This window comes from Malaclemys terrapin, chromosome 2 (assembly GCF_027887155.1).
Source record: "Malaclemys terrapin pileata isolate rMalTer1 chromosome 2, rMalTer1.hap1, whole genome shotgun sequence".
Lineage (NCBI taxonomy): Eukaryota > Metazoa > Chordata > Testudines > Emydidae > Malaclemys > Malaclemys terrapin.
The window spans coordinates 245,127,374-245,147,550 of record NC_071506.1 but is presented as its reverse complement, the minus strand read 5'-3'; the positions used below and the strand labels follow the sequence as shown (position 1 = coordinate 245,147,550).

The 20,177-nt window shown below is 48.0% G+C and overlaps 1 protein-coding gene across 5 annotated transcripts in view; it reads right to left on the bottom strand.

Annotated features, from left to right (window-relative positions):
- SLC25A40 (solute carrier family 25 member 40) overlaps positions 1–20,177 on the bottom strand; it is a 78,379-nt gene that overhangs the window by 5,651 nt on the left and 52,551 nt on the right. For all 5 annotated transcript variants that reach the window (XM_054020548.1, XM_054020550.1, XM_054020552.1 and 2 more), the window contains one exon: positions 10,642–10,722. In XM_054020548.1, coding sequence (XP_053876523.1) covers positions 10,642–10,722 — 81 coding nt within the window. The remainder of the gene's footprint in view (positions 1–10,641; positions 10,723–20,177) is intronic.

Here is a 20,177-nt window from a genome sequence, read left to right as displayed (position 1 = left end):
AACGTGTGGAACCTTTCCAGCAGCAGGAAGGCCCTGGCGCAGATCGAGTCGAGGACCGCTTCGATGAACTCTATCCTCTGCACTGGCACTAATGTCAACTTTTTGTCATTTACCAGTAGGCAAAGAGCGCGGCACGTGGCTTGAAGCTCCGCAACATCCCTTTGGACTTGAGACCTGGAGCTGCCCTTGACGAGACAGTCGTCAAAATATGGGTAGATATGGATATCCCGACGCCTGAGATAAGACACTACCACCAACATGCACTTGGTAAACACTCTTGATGCTGTCGCCAGGCCGAACAGAGGATTGCTAACTGGTAATGTTGGGGCCCCACTGTAAACCGGAGGAAGCATGTGTGTCCTCAAAAGATCGCTATGTGGAAGTAAGCATCCTTCAAGTCGAGGGCAGCAGGGAGGGGATAATAGAAGCCATGGAAACCATGCGGAACTTTAACTTCTTTAGGTATTTGTTGAGGTCTCGCAGGTCCAGGACAGGCCATAGACCGCCCTTGGCCTTTGGGATTAAAAAGTACCAGGAATAGAACCCCTTGTTCCTGTACTCGAGAGGAACCTCTTCCACCGCACCCAGCTGTAGCAACCCCTTTACCTCCTGCGTAAGAAGACTCTCGTGAGGGGGTCCCTGAAGAGGGACGGGAAAGGTGGATCGGAAGGGGGGGGTATAAAGGAATTGGAGCGTATAACCCTGCGTCACTGTGCTGAGGTCCCATCAGTCCAAGGTTATAGTGGTCCAAGCAGGGAGGAAAAGGGGAAAGTGGTTGGAGAACACTGGGACAGGTGGATCCGGGGAACAGTCTGATAGGTCAACCTCAGGCGCACCTTCAAAATGTTTGGCCCCTTGCTTGGCATGGGTCGAGCCCAACGGCTTGGACGGCACTTGTAGCCCTTGCCTCGTTTGTGGGGCTGGTCCTGCTGAGGCTGCCTCCCCTGGCCCTGAGGCTGCTGCGGTTTGGGACGTAACCCAGGGTTTTCAGGATGGTGTGGGAGCCCTGGAAGCCATGCAACTTGCTCCTGCAAATAGGGCTTAGCCGTTGAAGGGCAAGTCCTGCATTGACTGCTGACCCCCAGAGGACAACCCAGAGAGGAACAGCCAGGAGGCTCGCCACATGGAGATAGTGGAAGCCATTGTGCGGGCAGCAGCATCAGCAGCATCCGACGCCGCCTGGAGGGCCGTCCTGGCTGTGGTCGTGCCTTCATCGATGATCGGTCGGAACTCCTTCTTGGAAGCCTCGGGGAGCGACCCTTCGAACTTGGCCAGAGCTTGCCATATATTAAAGTCATGTCGGCCAAGGAGGGCTTGGTGGTTGGCCACTCTCAGCTGAAGGCTGGAAGACTAATAAATCTTACATCCAAAGAGATACAGCTTCCTCAAGTCCTTTATTTTTTGAGGGTGGCCCTGGGTTGACCTTGCCTCTCTTTGTGGTTAACCGCCTCTACTATAAGGGAATTGGGGGCAGGGTGGGAGTATAAGTACTCATGTCCCTTGGTTGGCACAAAGTACTTGCGTTCGGCCCTCTTAGAGATGGGGCCAATGAGGAGGGGGTCTGCCACAGGATATTAGTGATTTTGGAAACCCCTCCATGAAGGAAGACGGAGACGAGGAGCAAACAGAGTCCAAGGGCTCTTCCAGTTCCTCTGCCTGAAGCCCCAGCTTGGAAGCGACCCTCTTCTAAAGTTTCTGTGCATTTTGGAGTCATCTTGAGGAACTGGGTGAGGGGGCCCTGTGATAGCCTAGTCTGGTGACGACGAGGACAATGCCAATGCCGCAGGAACCTCCACTTCCATTGGTAGTCCAGCAGCTTGCTCCCCTGGGTCCTCCTGGACCTGTGGGGTTTTACCCCCCGAAGCCTCACGCACCGGAGGGGGACGGGATACCGAGTCCGCTGGCCTCTCCAAGACTCCCGACACTACTGGGCAGCCTGGGAAGGTTGGGTGAGGCCGTGGGACAGGTTTCGGTGCTGATGATGTAGCCCTGCACCACAGGTACCGGGGCCTGTCCCACAGTCAGGGAACTTCACTCCATGCCGGAGGTATAAGCGGAGTGGTTGGTACTGGGCGACCAGCATCGGGAGGAGCGGTGGCTCTTGTCCGACTGGTGCCGGTCATTGCGTCCTGAAGCTGACCTGTCTGAGCAAGACGGGCGTCTTGGTCGGGATCTCGGGGACTGACGGCATTTGGTGGATCTGCATCGGGGACCTGGCGATCCACATCTCACGCTACTCAAACAGTACTGGGATGTCCAACGGGACTGGGAGCTAATACGGGCTGGTTGCCAGGAAACTCTTCCTGACTAGTGCGACCTACTGCTTGGAGACGGGCGATGAAGGCCTGGTGATCTGCGATCTCCGATACTCAAATGGTCCGGTGATCGGTACCGAGTCCTTGGAGACAATCGGGCCAAGTCCAGGAGTTCTTGCCAGGCGGCCACTCTGAGGGTCTGTGACAATTTACCGGCGAGGTACGCCTTGATTCCCTCGATTGGTGTCCCCTGTACGGAGACCGAAGAGGGCTCCTGTGATGTTATCTGATTAAAATATGATCTGGAAACATTTTGTCTTCAATCCTGCTTCTTACCTCTGGAGGAACTTTGCTACAAACTGAAGCTCTGAACAAAGGACTGAATGACCCATCCAAGCTATGGATGTATTCCAGTGACTTGACTTAAGCCAGCAGTTTATTCCGTCACTGCTACAAGCCTGAACCAACAACTTTGCCATTACTGTATGTAACTGATTCCTTTAACCAATTTTAACTCTCACCTTTTTTTTTAAATGAATAAACCTTTAGATTTTATATGCTAAAGGATTGGCATCAGCGTGATTTTGGGGTAAGATCTAAGTTATATATTGACCCCCTGGGTATGTGGCTGGTCTTTTGGGATCAGAAGAACCTATTATTTGATGAGACTAGTTGTAAAGAACCAGTCATCTCTGAATCCAGTGTTTTTGATGGTGATATAAGAACTGCAATGCCTGAGGAAACTGCCTTTATATTTTCTTGTTAGCCAGCGTGGTGAAACAGAAGTTTACTTATCTGCCCTATTTCTCAGCAGTTCCTCCTGAATTTGGCATCCTCAGTTGTGACCCACTGAGGCACGGGTACAGCTCCACTGGGCCTGCCTCTCTAGTCCTGAGGCGTGACGGCTTCGGGTGGACAATCAATGGTGGGACGCCCCTCTCGACAGGGAATGGTGCTGCGTAAGTCCCAACGTGGGTTTTCCCTGAGACTGGGGTACCGCTGGAGCTGGTGTGGGCGGCACCAGGAATATCAGGATCTCCTGAGCTGCTTGAAGGGCTTCGGGTGTCGATGGCACCTGAAGCTGGTAGGGGCCTGCACCGCTATCTGGAGTCACAGGGATGGGCTTCATCACTTGACTTGAGCTGGGGTCCGACTTCCCAAAGGATGCGTTGAGCTACATGGCACAGGTCATGGCTTGCCCCCAGCCCTCTCCTTTTCCTTAGGGGAGGTAGGAGATCTTCCTGCACAGTCTTTTTCAGCTTCTTGACCGGAGCCATGGAGGGGGCCCGGTGCCAGCTCATGGATGGCGCCGGCGGAGCACTGTGCATGGAGGCTGTGGTGCTCGGTGTGGAGTCGGACTGCTGCTCCCGTGCCGGAGTGAGTGCCGACTCCATTAAGAGTGCTTTCACATGGATATTGCGCTCCTTCTTCGTCCTAGGTTTAAAGGACTTGCAGATATGGCACTTGTCACTTATGTGCCCTTTGCCTAAGCACCTTAGGCAGCTGGTATGTGGATCGCTGATGGGCATAGTCCGTTTGCAGCGATCACAGAGCTTAAAGCCTGGGGACCAGGGCAATGCCCCGTCTCCTGCTGAGTCCCGTTTGGGACTAATGAAGAATTTGAGAACTACTACTAAGGGTAACTAATAAACTACTAACTATATACAGCTATATTACAGGTTTTCAAAGTTGTCAAGAACAGAGAACAAAACAATGCTAGCCAAAGCAGCAGATGTTCCAGTGCCATCACTGGTGACAAGAAGGGACTGAGGGTGTGGGGAGCCAGCGGTGCCTCTTATACCGCGCTATGCGGGCGCCAGTCCAGAGGGCACCAGAGCCGGTCCTTTATGGACATTGCTGAGGGGAAAACTTGTGTGGCGAGCACACACAAGTAATTTGAAATGTACATGAGCAAGCACTTGAAGAACCACCCCCACCTCTGAAAGATGGATCTGGTTGAAGGGACCACTTGTGGTGAGAAGAAAAAGACTTTCTGAGATGATCTGCCCAGAACGTTCCAGGCTTCTGGAAGGTGGGAAGCTTCAAGGTGGATGTAATGTTTCACACAGAAGTCCCACAGGTGACTGGCCTCTTGACAAATGGTGGAGATGCACGCTCTTCCTGGTCTGTTGATGTAAAATATGGCTGCCATGTTGTCCATAAGCACTCATAAGACTTTGCCTGTGAGCTTGGCTAGGAACACCTGGCATGCTAAGCAGACTGCTCTGAGCTCTCTGACATTTATGTGCAAGGAGAGCTCTTCCTGAGATCACAGGCCCTGAGTCCTGAGGTACTCAAGGTAAGCCCTCCAACCTTGATCGTACACATCCAAAATTAGGGATACTGCCCGTTGGGGGGTGACAAAGAGAACGCAGGCATGCACTGCTTGGGACCCCTCCAGTCGAGGGAAGTGAGGACCGGGTCGGGAACTGTAAACACCAAGTCCAAGTGGTGGCGGCTAGGTCAGTACACTGAGGCCAGCCATGCTGTACCATGTAAGTGCACGCAGCCATGTGACCTAAAAGTTTGAGGCAAAAATGGGCTGTCGTGACAGGGTGGGCCTTGATCTTGGGTATCAGAACTGACATTTTCTGGAAGCAAGCCTCTTAGAGGAAGGCTCTAGCTTGAGTAGAATTGAGCACCACACTGATAAACTCTATCCTCTGGACAGAGACAAGTGTAGATTTTTGTTCGTTTATCAATAGGCCCAGGGCATGGAAGATAGCTTGGACCAGACTGATGCTGGCTTTCACCCGGACCTCAGACTGGCCCTTGATCAGCCAGTCATCAAGGTATGAGTAGACTCTAATGCCTTACCATCTGAGGAAGACCACCACCACTGCCATGCATTTTGTGAAAACTCCAGGGGCTGCCAACAGGCCAAAGGAGAGGATGGTGACTGGACAGTGGGTCTGGTTTATGATAAACCTGAGGAACCTTCTGTGACCCTGGAAGATGGAGATGTGGAAATAGGTGTATTTCAGGTCGAGGGCAGCGTACCAGTCCCCAGGATCTAGGGAGGGAATAATGGAGACTAGGGAGACCATGCAAAACCTCAGCTTATTGAGATAGCTGTTGAAGCGATGCAGGTCTAGGATGGATCAAAGACCCCCTTTGGCCTTTGGGATTAGGAAATAGTGAGAGTAAAACCCTTTCTTTCTCTCAAGTTCTGAGGCACCTTCTCTCCAGCCCCTACCCTCAGGAGGTCTTGCACCTTAGACTAGAAGTTGCTTGTGAGAAGGGTCCCTGGAGAGGGACAGGTGGAAGAAAACTGAAGGATGTAACTTTCCTCCACCATACTCAGCACTCAATGATCTGAGGTGATGAGGAATCATGCTGAGCTGAAGTAGGAGAGTCAGTCTAAAAACAACGGGGTGGGGGGCAGGATCTGGAATGGAAATTGATATAATGCTTTTGAGCCCCCCTTCCAAAGTTCTGCTTGGGGTCTCCTGGATATCTATTCGAGCCCAGTAGCAAGGCTGAGGTGTAAAGGAATGACTGCCTGCACTTATAATCTGTGCTTCATTTTTTCAACAGGTCTTGGCGAGGTGGCAGAGATGAGAAGCGGGCAGGTTGCTGAGGTCTGAAATGCTTCCTGGAAAGTGCCAGAGAGTAGAGGCCCAGCAATCTGAGAGGAGCCCTGGAATGTTTCAGGTGCTGGAGTTTCTAATAACATCTTTTCAGAGAAGAGGGAGATTCCCTCAAACAGAAGATCCTGAATGGATTGTTGAACCTCCGGTGACAACCCCAAGGATTGGAGCAGGAGCATCTTCTCATGACCACAGCCGATGCTACTGTTTTGGCTGCCATGTCAGCTGCGTCTAGGGTCACCTGGAGGGAGGTCCTGGCTACGGTCTGTCCTTCCTCCATCAGAGCGGAGAACACTTGCCCGGACTCCTGGGGCAGCAAGTCCTTAAACTCTGCCATCGAGTCCCAGACATTATAGTCCTACCTCCTGAGCAAGGCCTGCTGGTCGGAGATGTGGAGCTGTAACCCACCAGTGGAATAAATCTTTCTACCAAACAGGTCCAGCTTCTTTGAGTCCTTTAGCTTCGGGGTTGCGCCGTGCAGCCCTTGCCTGTCTCTTTCGTTGGCCGCTGTGACCACAAGGAACCGGGGGGGTGGGGGGGGGGCGGGATTATAGGCTTTCATACCCCTTGGCAGGAACATACTACTACTTCTCTGCTCTTTTTGAAATAGGGGGTAGAGAGGAATGGGTCTGCCATAGGGACCTGACTGGACCCATAAAGGCTTTGTTGAGGGCTAAGGCCACCTTTGATGGGACCGCTGTGGCCAAGATGTTGATCAGGCTGTATGAGGACTCTTTAAGCCACCTCTACCTCTAGCCCCAGGTTAGAAGCCACCCATTTCAATAGCGCCTGGTGAGCTCTAAAGTCATCCTGCAGCACCGAGCCATTCAGTCCCGTCTGGGGAAGAGGAGGAGACCTGCACCAACCACATCACACAGGCCTACTCCTGAGTGTCAGTACTGGAGTCAGGATCAGGTGCTGGATGGTGTGGCGAAGGGGCTCTTCTCTTGGGCACCACTGACTACGAACAGTTGGAAGGTAGCCACAGTACTGGGGGGAACCCCCATGGATTCCAAAATGGCCATTGGACCCGCATAGGCCACTGCCCTCTGGGGCAGGTGCATGCATGGGGATCTGGTGGGATGTATGTCAGGTACGGGTAACAGCCCCTTGACTGGGTGCAGGACTCTACCTCTGACTCCAAGTCAGCTTGGGGAGACCAGGAGGGGGTCAAACCTCTTGCTTCCACTGGCCAGTGCTGAGGATCCAGGGATTGGTACCAGAGCGGGGAAGTTTCGCTGATGTCAGCAGTCCCTCGCCTGGGTCAGCAGTATCAGGAGAGTCATCAGGTCCTTGGCCGCTGTGAAGGCCTCTAGGTGGGACAGCACTGCGATCCCGCCATTGCCATGGTGTTCCCCAGGTTTCAGTGGATGGTCCTGAACCAGATTCAACAGCATCTGCGAGCAGGGCAGAGTTGACGATGTCACTTGCTGAACAGGGGTGGAGTAGTGGCCCAACGCAGTTCGCACTCTGCTGGACTCCCCTTGCTTGTTCTTCCTCGGTTCCGGGAGCATCCCCTCTTGGACCATTGTTTCTTGTGCTTCTTTCTCGGCACAGGTAAAGGGGAACTATGCCGAGGAACCCATGCTGCTGGAGGGAGCACTCTGCACCGATGTCAAAGTACTCGGTGCCGAGTCCAACTGGCTTGGCTTGGCTCTGACGCTGGTCTGAGTGCAGCTTCCATCAAGATGGCGCTTAGCGTAGCCTCCCTGTCCTTTTTTGTACAAGGCTTGAACTCATGGCAGATCTGGCAATGCTTTTACACATGGGCTTTCCCCAGACACTTCAGGCAGCTGGAGTGTGGGTTGATCACCAGCATGGGCTTGCCCCATGAGGCACAGGGTTTGAAGTGCAGAGATCGGGGCATGCCCAATCCCAAGGGTGGACGATGCCCCTCTAAGCTAACTGTATACACTACTGCTAAAGAATAAAACTGAAGTAACTAAACTTGAGAAAGAAAGGAGGAAACAACAGACTCACTGATTGAATGCCTTTCCGAGGAAAGAGAAGTTGTTCCAGAGAAAGCCTTTGACAAGGTCCCTCACCAAAGGCTCTTACGTAAATTAAGTTGTCATGGGATAAGAGGGAAGATACTTTCATGGATTGAGAAGTGGTTAAAAGGGTAGGAATGAATGGTAAATTTTCAGAATGGAGAAGGGTAACTAGTGGTGTTCCCCAAGGGTCAGTCTTAGGACCAACCCTATTCAACTTATTCATAAATGATCTGGAGAAAGAGGTAAACAGTGAGGTGGCAAAGTTTGCAGATGATACTAAACTGCTCAAGATAGTTAAGACCAAAGCAGACTGTGAAGAACTTCCAAAAGATCTCACAAAACTAAGTGACTGGGCAACAAAATGGCAAATGAAATTTAATGTGGATAAATGTAAAGTAATGCACATTGGAAAAAAATAACCCCAACTATACATACAATCTGATGGGGGCTAATTTAGCTACAACTAATCAGGAAAGAGATCTTGGAGTCATTGTGGATAGTTCTCTGAAGACATCCATGCAGTGTGCAGCGGCAGTCAAAAAAGCAAACAGCATGTTAGGAATCATTTTAAAAGGGTTAGAGAATAAGATGGGGAATATCTTATTGCCCTTATATAAATCCATGGTAGGCCCACATCTTGAATACTGCGTACAGATGTGGTCTCCTTATCTCAAAAAAGATATACTGGCATTAGAAATAGTTCAGAAAAGGTCAACTAAAATGATTAGGGGTTTGGAACTGGTCCCATATGAGGAGAGATTAAAGAGGCTAGGACTTTTCAGCTTGGAAAAGAGGAGACTAAGGGGGGATATGATAGAGGTATATAGAATCATGAGTGGTATGGAGAAAGTGAATAAGGAAAAGTTATTTACTTGTTCCCATAATCTAAGAACTAGGGGCCACCAAATGAAATTAATGAAATTAATGGGCAGCAGCTTTAAAACAAATAAAAGGAATTTCTTCACACAGCGCACAGTCAACCTGTGGAACTCCTTGCCTGAGGAGGTTGTGAAGGCTAGGACTATAACAGCGTTTAAAAGAGAACTAGATAAATTCATGAAGGTTAAGTCCATTAATGGCTATTAGCCAGGATGGGTAAGGAATGGTGTCCCTAGCCTCTGTTTGTCAAAGGGTGGAGATGGAGAGAGATCACTTGATCATTACCTGTTAGGTTCACTCCCTCTGGGGCACCTGGCATTGGCCACTGTTGGTGGACAGGATACTGGGCTGGATGGACCTTTGGTCTGACCCAGTATGGCCATTCTTATGTAAAAAGGAACTGAGACAGTGCAGGGCCAGCTGGGCCCCCTTATACTGGTGCTTGAGCATGCGGCACCAGAGGATGCTAGAGCTGGGCCGATGGATACCATTGAGGGAAAAATCTCTGGCGACTATGCACATGGCACACATGCACCTAACATAGAATGTACATGAGCAAGCTCTCGAAGAACCACCACGTTTTCCGTTTTAGTAATTTTATGTGATAAAGATGAGGATTTTTAGTATGATTTTTTTATTCTGATAGTGTGCCTTTTTAAACAAATAAACTGAAGCCAGTGGTGCTGTAAAAACTGATGTTCCAGAGTTATATGGAGCATCCAATACCACCACTTCTGCCTTATGGGTTTAGTAATACAAGGCCATAATATGACTGTGGCATATTCTAGCCCTCCCTCAAAGCATCATGACACAAAAGCCCAACTTTCAATGATGTTATGTAATCTTCCTGATTCTGTTTTGGGCCTTCTGGAATTCATTAGCCTGCAATATCCTACAAGCCAGCAACTGTCCAGACTGATTTACCATAGTAAACTTTATTCCTAGCTACCACCTTTCTACTCAGATGCAAATCAAGATCTCAGCAAAACTTCCTTAAACGCTTATGACTGCAGACAGAAAAGGCTGTTGAAGCTGCAGCTTTGTTTCTGAAGACAGAATATCAAAAGAGTTAGTGAGAAAAAATAGAACTAAAAACAGGGGGTCATGTGGGGCTGGATGTTCCTAGCATTGATGCGGAAGTAGTAGTGACTGGTAGGAGATAAATCACACTTAACCCGCAATAAAATTAGACCCCCCACTGAGCCCCTAAAGAGAGTTGCATCTCCCTTGCCCCCAAAGAACAGAGTTCTTAAGTGTCTCCAGTTCTATCTTAGTTCTCTGTTTGCTTTACAAATTGTATCTCTCACCGTCTGGAAAAGCTATTTTCACTTGCAAAAACTACCTTTTCTCCCTATCTAATAAGTGGACATAAAACACCTTTTTGTTTTGTTTTTCATAATTCTTTAGTTGCAGAACTTTTCACACCACTTTCCTGTCAGTGACAATTTGGGAAAATAATTACAACTACATTAATTGATATAACAGATACATGTGCTACATGCTAATTGTCACATGCTTGAAAAATAAACCACCTCTGTTCTTAGACACTGTTAGACATCTTCATTGATAATCTCTCAATTAAGAGTTGGCTAGAATTGCATATACACCTCTACCCCGATATAACGCAAAGTCGGATATAACGCTGTAAAGCAGTGCTCTGGGGGGGGAGGGCTGTGCACTCCGGTGGATCAAAGCAAGTTCGATATTACGCGGTTTCACCTATAACGCGGTAAGATTTTTTGGCTCCCGGGGACAGCATTATATCGAGGTAGAGGTGTATATTTCATGACTGCTCCACAGTTAACAACATTCATGTGGAAGGATATGAGTATTTTTTATCTTGCACATGTTAGATTCTATAAAAACTTAATGATTAAATCCACTTAATTTCCTTTTTTCTTGGAAATATATTAAAACAGTTACCAGCAAATAATCCAGTAAACCCATGCTCAGCAACAATTCTCTTCATTACTGTCCATGTTGATGTGGACCTCTTCTGTGATACTAGATAGAGTACAACAAAATAAAGTGTGAATTAAATAGTATACAAATTAATACCACCACAGAAAAGTAATAAATACTCTTGAAAATCAGAGGGATCACATCAATCAAATGCACTAGCTGTTTTTATTTTAGTCACATTTTAAATTCATTTTACATTAATTTTGCACATACTGATGGAAAATGAAGGAGTTGTTTTATTATTTCATAAGTATCACATGGACCTCAATTTATCTGTTAGATATTATCCTGCCTGACTGCAATGAGTTAAATCCAAGAAGGCTTCTGAGGGAGAAGCAAACCAGAAAAAAAAATAGTGGCAAAGATAAGGATGGGGAAATTATAAATTGGGGAATGCTCCTGCTTTGCTCCCATAAGGCTGGCCTGGTTTACTCTGCTCAAGGCCAAAAGCCTAGGATCAAAGGTGAGCCTAAGCCTTAAAGGTGCTGGCCCAGGAAAGAAAGGGACTGAGTGGATTGTCAGCAGTACTGGCTAGAAATTAAGACAGATACAAACAAACTGCAAAAAGCAGGTTAGCTCTACCGGTTCAGAGATGGAAATACAGTGGGCCTAACTGAGCTATGGATAGAGAGGTAAAGAAACAAGCGTACAGAATTCTTTTTTGTTTTAACCCTGTGATGCATGGTCAGAAATGGTTAAACATCCTGCAGAATAAATGACTCAAATTCAACCCTTAAAGACATGTGGGGAGATAATGTTTGTGCTTTTGTGTATTTACATATATATGGGTCGTGGTCAACAATGTAATCAACAGTCCCTGTCTATGCTGCATTCTGATGATTCAAGATAAAAAAAACCGTTACTCACCTTCTGGTAACTGTTGTTCTTTAAGATATGTTGTTCATGTTCAGTCCAATCAGGTGTGTGCATGCGCATGTGCACAGTAGCCAGGGGTGGCTCTATGTATTTTGCTGCCCCAAGCACGGCAGTGAGGCAGGCTTCAGCGGCACGCCTGCGGGAGGTCCACCGGTCCCGCGCCTTCGGCGTACCCGCCACCGAATTGCCGCCAAAGCGTTGGGACCGGCAGACCTCTCACAGGCATGCTGCCGAAGGCTGCCTGACTGCCGCCCTCACAGCGACCGGCAGGCCGCTCCCTGCGGTTTGCCGCCCCAGGCACGTGCTTGGTGTGCTGGTGCCTGGAGCCGCCCCTGACAGTAGCTGGATGATTTTTCCCCTAGTGGCAACCGTAGGGTCAGCCTGGGCGCTCCCTGGAGTCGCGCCTTCATGGTGTCCAATATACAGCCCTGCCAACCTTGCACCCCCTCAGTTCCTTCTTGCCAGAACTCCAACAGAGGGGTAAGGAGGGTAAGTATTGGAATGGACATGAACAACACATCGAGTGCTTGTTCATGTCAATTCCAATCAGGTGACTCACAAATCCAAGTTCACGAGGCGGGGTCGGAGTCATCCACTGATTGAAGCACTGCTCGTTGAAGGCTGCATCGTCTTGGCCTGTTGTGTAATCACATAATGTGTGGTAAAAGTGTGGATGGAGGACTATGTCACTGCTCTGCAGATTTCCTAAGTAGGAATCTGAGTGAGGAATGCTGCTGATGAAGCCTGCGCCCTGGTGGAGTGTGCAGTGATTGGGGGTGCGAAAACCCCCACCAGGTTGTAGCACTTATATATGCTGGATGTGATCCATGACTAAATGCGTTGTGAGGACACAGGTAGATCCTTCATTCTGTCTGCTACCGCCACGAACAGCTGGACCGATTTTTCTCAACGGCTTTGTTCTTTCGATGTAGAAAGCTAGCGCCCTGCGAACTTCTAGTGAGTGGAGTTTCTGCTCCCTGCCTCTAGAATGCGGTTTAGGGTAGAACACCGGGAGAAAGATGTCCTGGTTGATGTGAAACTGCAACGCAACCTTCAGGAGCAAAGCAGGATGGGGCCTGAGCTGAACCTTGTCCTTACAGAACACGGTGTAGGGAGGCTCTGATGTTAGGGCCCTGAGCTCCGACACCCTCCTGGCCTAGGTTACCGCTACCATGAACGCCACCTTGTAAGAGAGAGAGAGCAGGGAGCATGTCTCTAATGGTTCAAAGGGGCGTCCCATGAGCCTAGAGAGGACCAGGTTGAGGTCCCAGACAAGGACAGGCTGACCGACATCAGGTATAGCCTGTCAAGCCCTTTTAAAAACCGTCTGACCATCGGGTTAGCAAACACAGAGCAGCCCTCCATGGCTGGCTGAAAGGCCGAGATGGTGGCTAGGTCTCGGAGCAGCCCTTGATCAGTCAGTTGTCGAGGTAAGGAAACACCTATACCCGGTGCCTGCGGAGAAATGCAGCGATGACTGCCATGTACTTGGTGAAAACACAAGGTGCTGCTGACAGGCCGAACGGGAGGACTGTAAATTGGTAGAGGGTTTTGTTCACCATGAACCTGAGTGGTGGGTGATCGCAATATGAAAGTACGCATCCTTCAAGTCGAGGGCGGCATACCAGTCTGCTGGATCCAATGAGAGAATGATGGAGGCCAGAGAGACCATGCGGAACTTGAGTTTCTTCACAAACTTGTTGAATTCTAACAGGTCCAGGATGGGCCTGAGGCCGCCTTTGGCTTTTGGTATTAAGAAATACCGGGAGTAAAAGCCCTCGCCCCTGTGCTCCTGAGGAACCTCCTCCATTGCCCCTAAAGATAGGAGCGATGGTACCTCCTGGATAAGGAGCTGCTCGTGAAAAGGGTCCCTGAAGGGGGACGGGGAAGGGGGGTGAAAGGGCGAGAGGGTACAGAATTGGATGGAGTATCCCCTCTCTATCGAGCAGAGCACTCATCGGTCCGCGATGAGACGGGACCATGCATGATAGAAAGGGGACAGTCAGGAGGAGAAGGTAATTCGGGATGGATCCATTGTTATGTGTGGTACACCATTCTCGCCCATGCCTTCAAAAGGCCGGCTTGGGCCCTGAAGATGTCTTGGGTTGACCCGAGCACTGGACAGAAGGTTGGTGCGGCCTTCTCCTGCCGTTCCAATTCCACCTTCTTGACCCAACTTGGAGGTTGTGCTGAATAAACCACTGCTGGGGCTGTGGATGGAAATGTCCCACTGTGTCAAAGGAGTATAGAGGCCCAGGGACCTGAGGGTGGCTCTGGAATCTTTAAGGCTGCTCAGCTTTTTGTCCATTTTCTTTGAGAAGAGAGTCTCACCCTCAAAAGGCAGGTCTTGAACAGTTTGCTGTACCTCGTAGGCGAGGCCAGAAACTTGAAGCTATGAGCCCCTTCTCATAGCCACACCAGTAGCCATGGCTGCCGCATCTGTCCTGTCCAATGCCGCCTGAAGGGAAGCCCTGGAGATCAGTCTCCCTTCCTCAACCAAAGCCGAAAATTCGGCACAGGAGTCCGAGGGGAGCAACTCCATAAATTTAGTCATCGCTGAGCAGGCATTGTAGGAGTATCTGCTGACAGCCTGTTGGTTGGATATACGGAGTTGCAGTCCCCCTGTGGAGTAACCTTTTGCCTTAAAAGGTCTAATTTTTGGCATCCCTATTCTTGGACAAAGGGCCTTGAAATCCTTGTCTTTCCCACTGGTTAGTGGCAGCCACCACCAGGGAATCAGGCTCGGGGTGGGAATAGAGATGTTCATTGCCCTTGGGCAATAAAGTGCCGGCGCTCATTGCACTTGGCTGTAGGTGGCAGCAAGGCCGGGGTCTGCCAAAGGGTCTTGGTCATGTCCGTTATTGTTTTTATTAGTGGTAAGGCGATACAAGTAGAGCCGGAGGGAGCCAGTATGTCCACCATAGGGTCTGCATCATCCACAACTTCCTCCACTTTAATGCCCAGAGCCTAGGTGACCCAGCGCAGCAGCTGCTGCAACATCTGGAGTCTTCCAGAGCTGGGGCTACTGAAGTGCCCGCTAGGGCCTCATTTGGTGAGGAGGAGGAGGAGACCACCAGGGTAGGTGGTTGCTCCCTACCGTCCCCGCCTGAGGGATCTCTTGACCCCATGGGAAAAGCAGTAGGTTGGTCTGGTTCCGCAGATGTGAAAGGCACAGGTGTCGATGCCGACGTCGGGCCCCCTTCCGGTGCTGGTGCCTAGTGCAGCATGAGTGCCAGGATTCCTGTGGGTCCTGTAACAGTTGGCGCCAATGACGGAGGCATTGGCGGTGCCGTTGTAGGTGCTGAGGGTGTGTTTTGCGCCAAAGCTGCAATCAGGGCCACTGATACCTCCGGTGCCTGTGCTGCAGTCGGCGCCGGTTCTGAGAATGGCACCAGAGGTGCCAGTGTTAACGCCCAAGGCACTAGCTCCAGTGCCAACCGTGGTCGAACGAATGTCGCAGAGCCACAGATGCTGCACCTGAGTGGGACCCCTGGCTCCGACCCTGGGCTTGATGAAAACCCCATGGAGTCCAAAAGGGCTACTGCTATGGATTTTGCCACTGAGGGGCCCACTGCATCAGGCGGGACTGCCTATGGTGCCATGAGGAGGAGGATCTGCTACTGCTATAGTTCGAATGGTATGAGTCCGACTCTGAGTAGGAGGACCAGAGTGGCGCTGCTCCTCTCAAGTTAGAGCGTTAAGAAGCAGGGGACCGACTGCGCTCTCTGGATAGTGGAGCTGGAGCAGGTGGGTGCCGAGGTGATGGGGATCAACGTGCCATCATCACCGGCTTTCCCTTAGTGTGCACAGGGGGTCAAGATGGAACCTGCAGTGCCGAGACACTCTCCTGTCTTGGTGGCGAGAACGGCATCGTGAGCCTCAATAGGTCCTGCGCTGCCTCAAAAGCCTCCGGGGTGGACGGGAGTGGTAGATGTTCCGATGGGTGCAGTGAGCGAGACAGGCCCGGACTTGACTGCCTTGCTTGGGCAGGACTCAATGCGGCCCCACTCTGAGTTCCCGAGCCATGGTCCAACTGAGGTGCCACCAGTGGTCCCTGGATTTTGCCGAGGGAGAGCGACCTCTCTTTGACCTCTTTTTCTTCTGCACCAGTGATTGGGACCGGTGCCAAAGGCTGGAATGACCCTGAGAGGTTCCATGACGGTGCCTAGCTTCCTTGCTGGCATCTTTCTTTGGCGCTGGATCCTTCGAAGATGGCACCAGAGCACTCTGTGCTGAAGACAACGTGCTGGGAGCAGGATCCCCGGTGCTTGGGTCACATAGCTAAGTACTGGTGATGGACCCACTTCAAAGACACCCTGATTACCTATTGTTCCCCGAGGGACTCCAACTTGTTAAAGAAGGCATCATATTGTATAAAAGATCCTTCAGTCCCAATCCTTCTTATCTCAGATCTGCTTAAGTTTTATCAGGGGAAGTTTGAGTCACAAGATTGAGGTCCCAGTTATGCTGGTACTCCCTGAAGAGGATATCGGACATTGGACTATAACTTATTAACTAAATTCTAAAGGAACTCTTTGCAACCACAAAGCACACCATCTTTGCTATGAATCTGAACCTCAAAAATTGAACTCATGTCTATATGTAAATTGATCTTTTAACCATACTCTCTCTCTATTTTTTTTTAAATACATTTTAATTTAGTTAATAAGAATTGGCTGTACGTGTGTATTCAGGTAAGATCTGGACTATTCAATATCCTGGGAGGTAATGTGTCCTATCCTTTGGGATTGGTAGCACCTTTTCTACTATAGGATGAAATAAGATTTTCAGAAATCTTCACCATATTTGATTTGAGAACCTGGATGGAGGCCTGAGGCTGGGTTACTTCAATGGAACTGTGTTGATGGTTTCTGGGCAACAAAGGATGTAATAAAGAAGCTGTTTTATGCTGGCTTGCTAAATCTAAATATTGAAAATATCCACCAGCTCTGGGGATTATCTGCCTCATTCTTTGCAATTCGCCCTGAGTGACCTCAGCTGGCCCGCACCGGGACCCCGGTCACAAACCCATTTTCCTAAACACTGTATTCCTTTTGACAAATAAATATACTTTAAAGAAACAGTTTTTGTGTCACTTGAATCAGCTGCTGTCACAGGGCCCAGAGGAAAAGGGCTTACAGATGTCAAACACAGCTGGGCCTGTTGGGAAAATGCAGTTGGTAAATGGGGGGATTGCTGCTCAGAAATCCAGTCCTTGATTGCTAGAACCATGTGGTTCCACCCAGGAGGGGTGAAGGTAGCAAAACTTGTCACTCTAAGGGTACACTTAACAGGGACTAAAAAGGGTCAAAAATTTAGCTTGTCCTGTAACTATGACAATACCATTCATACAATGTGTTAATTCTGATGTTCAAGTACATTAAACTAAACTGCATATTTACCTATACTGAAACTTTAGTTATAAACTTTGCTTTTTGTAGTGTGCAGTTACCTTTAGTTTAATGAACAATAGATAATACTGGCCTAGTGATTTAAGAAACAAGAAAAAACTGGCCTCTTGTGGCAAACTGAATCTACAAGATCACTTTATGCAGGTACTGAGTGTGGGGGGGAAAATATAGTGCCCTATGCCACTGGTTGCCTCTAAAATTACACTTACACTATCAAATCCACTACACAGTGTGCACATCCACATTTAAGAAAAATCTTAAACAGACCATCTGTCTTTCATGATATTTTGCTCTTGACATACTGTTCTCATTGTCCTATAGCACCAAAGTGGTAGAATGTGGGTTTTTCACTAGGGACTTAATCAAAACAAACCCACGCCCATATACGCAGCAAAAGTGCTCTTCAGATTTGAAGGAAATATGAGGCCCAGCTGAAGATGTTTTCCAGCCCTAACTTGAAAGGGGACTAGGAAAACAACACACTTCTGGATGCAGTCACAGAGAACACTCAACAGCAACCAGTCCTAGTGAAAGACTAAACTAGTGCTATTCTAGATGAGCAAAGCTAAATTTCAAACTAGATATTAATCTAATTAGACTACTTACATGAATTTCAAAATAAGTTATTACATTCTCACTTCTGACTCAAAGTGGTGGTTGCAGAGACATTTTAATGTATACTAAATTGATAAAACATATGACCAATAAAGTAAGACCCACACTGTAAAAGAATTGAAATTAAAAACCGTGGCACAATTGTCCAAAATGGAACTAGCAACCTGAAGAGAAATGCCTTTAGGACGATCACACCACAAAAATAGTTAGTTTACTTGAGATAATGAAACCACAGTCTAAACATTAGGATAGCCTTATTTTCTTGTAGGCCATCTACATTTTAAGTCTTAGCTTTGCAAGAACAAGTTTAAAATTACTTAGACAAGTTAGATATGTTCCAGTCACCAGGGCCTGATGAAATACATCCTAGAATACTCAAGGAGCTTACTGAGGAGGTATCTGAGCCACTAGTGATTATCTTTGAAACGTCATGGAAGATGGAAGAGATTCCAGAGGACTGGAAAAGGGCAAATATGATGCCCATCTATAAAAAGAAAAACAAGGACAATCCAGGGAATTACACCAGTCAGCTTAACTTCAGTACCGGGAAAGATAATGCAGCAAATAATTAAGCAATCAATTTACAAACACCTAGAAAATAATAAGGTAAGTAACAGCATGGATTTGTCAAGAACAAATTGTGTCAAACCAACATAATAGCTTTCTTTGACAAGGTAACAAGCCTTCTGGATGGGAGGAGGGAGGAGAGTGGTAGATGTGCTATATCTTGACTTTAGTAAGACTTTTGATACTCTCGCATGATCTTCTCATAAATAATCTATGGAAATACAACCTAGATGGAGCTACTATAAGATGGGTGCATAATTGGTTGGAAAACCATTCCCAGAGAGTAATCATCAGTGGTTCACAGTCAAGTTGGAAAGGCATATGGATTAGGGTCCCTCAGGGATCAGTTTTGGATCTGGTGGTGTTCAATATCTTCATCAATGATTTAGATAATGGCATAGAGAATACACTTATAAAGTTTGCGGACGATACCAAGCTGGGAGGGGTTATAAGTGCTTTGGAGGATAGGATTAAAATTCAAAATGATCTGGACAAACTGGAGAAATGGTCTGAAGTAAATAGGATGAAATTCAATAAGGACAAATGCAAAGTACTCCACTTAGGAAGGAACAATTAGTTGCACACATACAATATGGGAAATGACTGCCTAGGAGTGAGTACGGCAGAAAGGGATCTGGGGGTCATAGTAAATCACAAGCTAAATATGAGTCAACAGTGTAACAGTAATGCAAAAAAAGCAAACATCATTCGGGAATGTATTAGCAGGAGTGTCATAAGCAAGACATGAGAAGTAATTCTTCCGCCCTACTCCTCACTGAGTAGGCCTCAACTGAAGTATTGTGTCCAGTTCTGAGCACAACATTTCAGGAAAGCTATGGATAAATTGGAGAAAGGCCAGAGAAGAGCTACAAAAATGATTAAAGATCTAGAAAACATGACCTATGAGGGAAGATTGAAAAAATTGGGTATGGTTAGTCTGGAGAAGAGAAGACTGAGGGTGGTTATGATAACAGTTTTCAAGTACATAAAAAGTTGTTACAAGGAGGAAGGAGAAAAATTGTTCTTCTTAACCACCGAGCATAGGACAAGAAGCAATGGGCTTAAATTGCAGCAACAGTGGTTTAGGTTGGACATTAGGAAAAACTTCCTGTCAGAGTGGTTAAGCACTGGAATAAATTGCCTAGGGAGGTCGTGCAATCTCCATCATTGGAGATTTTTAAGAGCAGGTTAGACAAACACCTGTCAGGGACAGTCTAGATAATACTTAGTCCTGCCATGAGTGCTGGAGACTGGACTAGATGACCCCTCGAGGTCCCTTCCAGTCCTATCATTCTATAGACAAAGTGATCAGAACTTTTTTTTACTAGCCTGAAATTAAAAACAGTGGGAGAAGATATTCGTAAAGAAACTTCTACTGTTTCCATTTATTTTCTAGAGGAGAGAGCTTTTATGTAACTACGTGATTCTGAATCAGACTGCTCAAATCTGTTTCACAACAGATGGATTGCTAACAAAGTAAATTCAGTCTTTGATTACTCCATAGTGAAAACCTGATTCAATAGCCATTAAAGTTAATGGTATCAAAGGGGTAGCCGTGTTAGTCTGGATCTGTAAAAGCAGCAAAGAGTCCTGTGGCACCTTATAGACTAACAGACGTATAGGAGCATGAGCTTTCGTGGGTGAATACCCACTTCTTCGGATGCATGTAGTTGAAATTTCCAGGGGCAGGTATAAATATACAAGCAAGAGTGAGTAAGGCTAGAGATAATGAGGTTAGTTCAATCAGGGAGGATGAGGCCCTCTTCTAGCAGTTGAGGTGTGAACACCAAGGGAGGAGAAACTGCTTTTGTAGTTGGCTAGCCATTCACAGTCTTTGTTTAATCCTGAGCTGATCGTGTCAAATTTGCAGATGAACTGAAGCTCAGCAGTTTCTCTTTGAAGTCTGGTCCTGAAGTTTTTTTGCTGCAGGATGGCTACCTTTAAATCTGCTATTGTGTGTCCACGGATGTTGAAGAGTTCTCCTACAGGTTTTTGTATACTGCCATTCCTGATATCTGATTTGTGTCC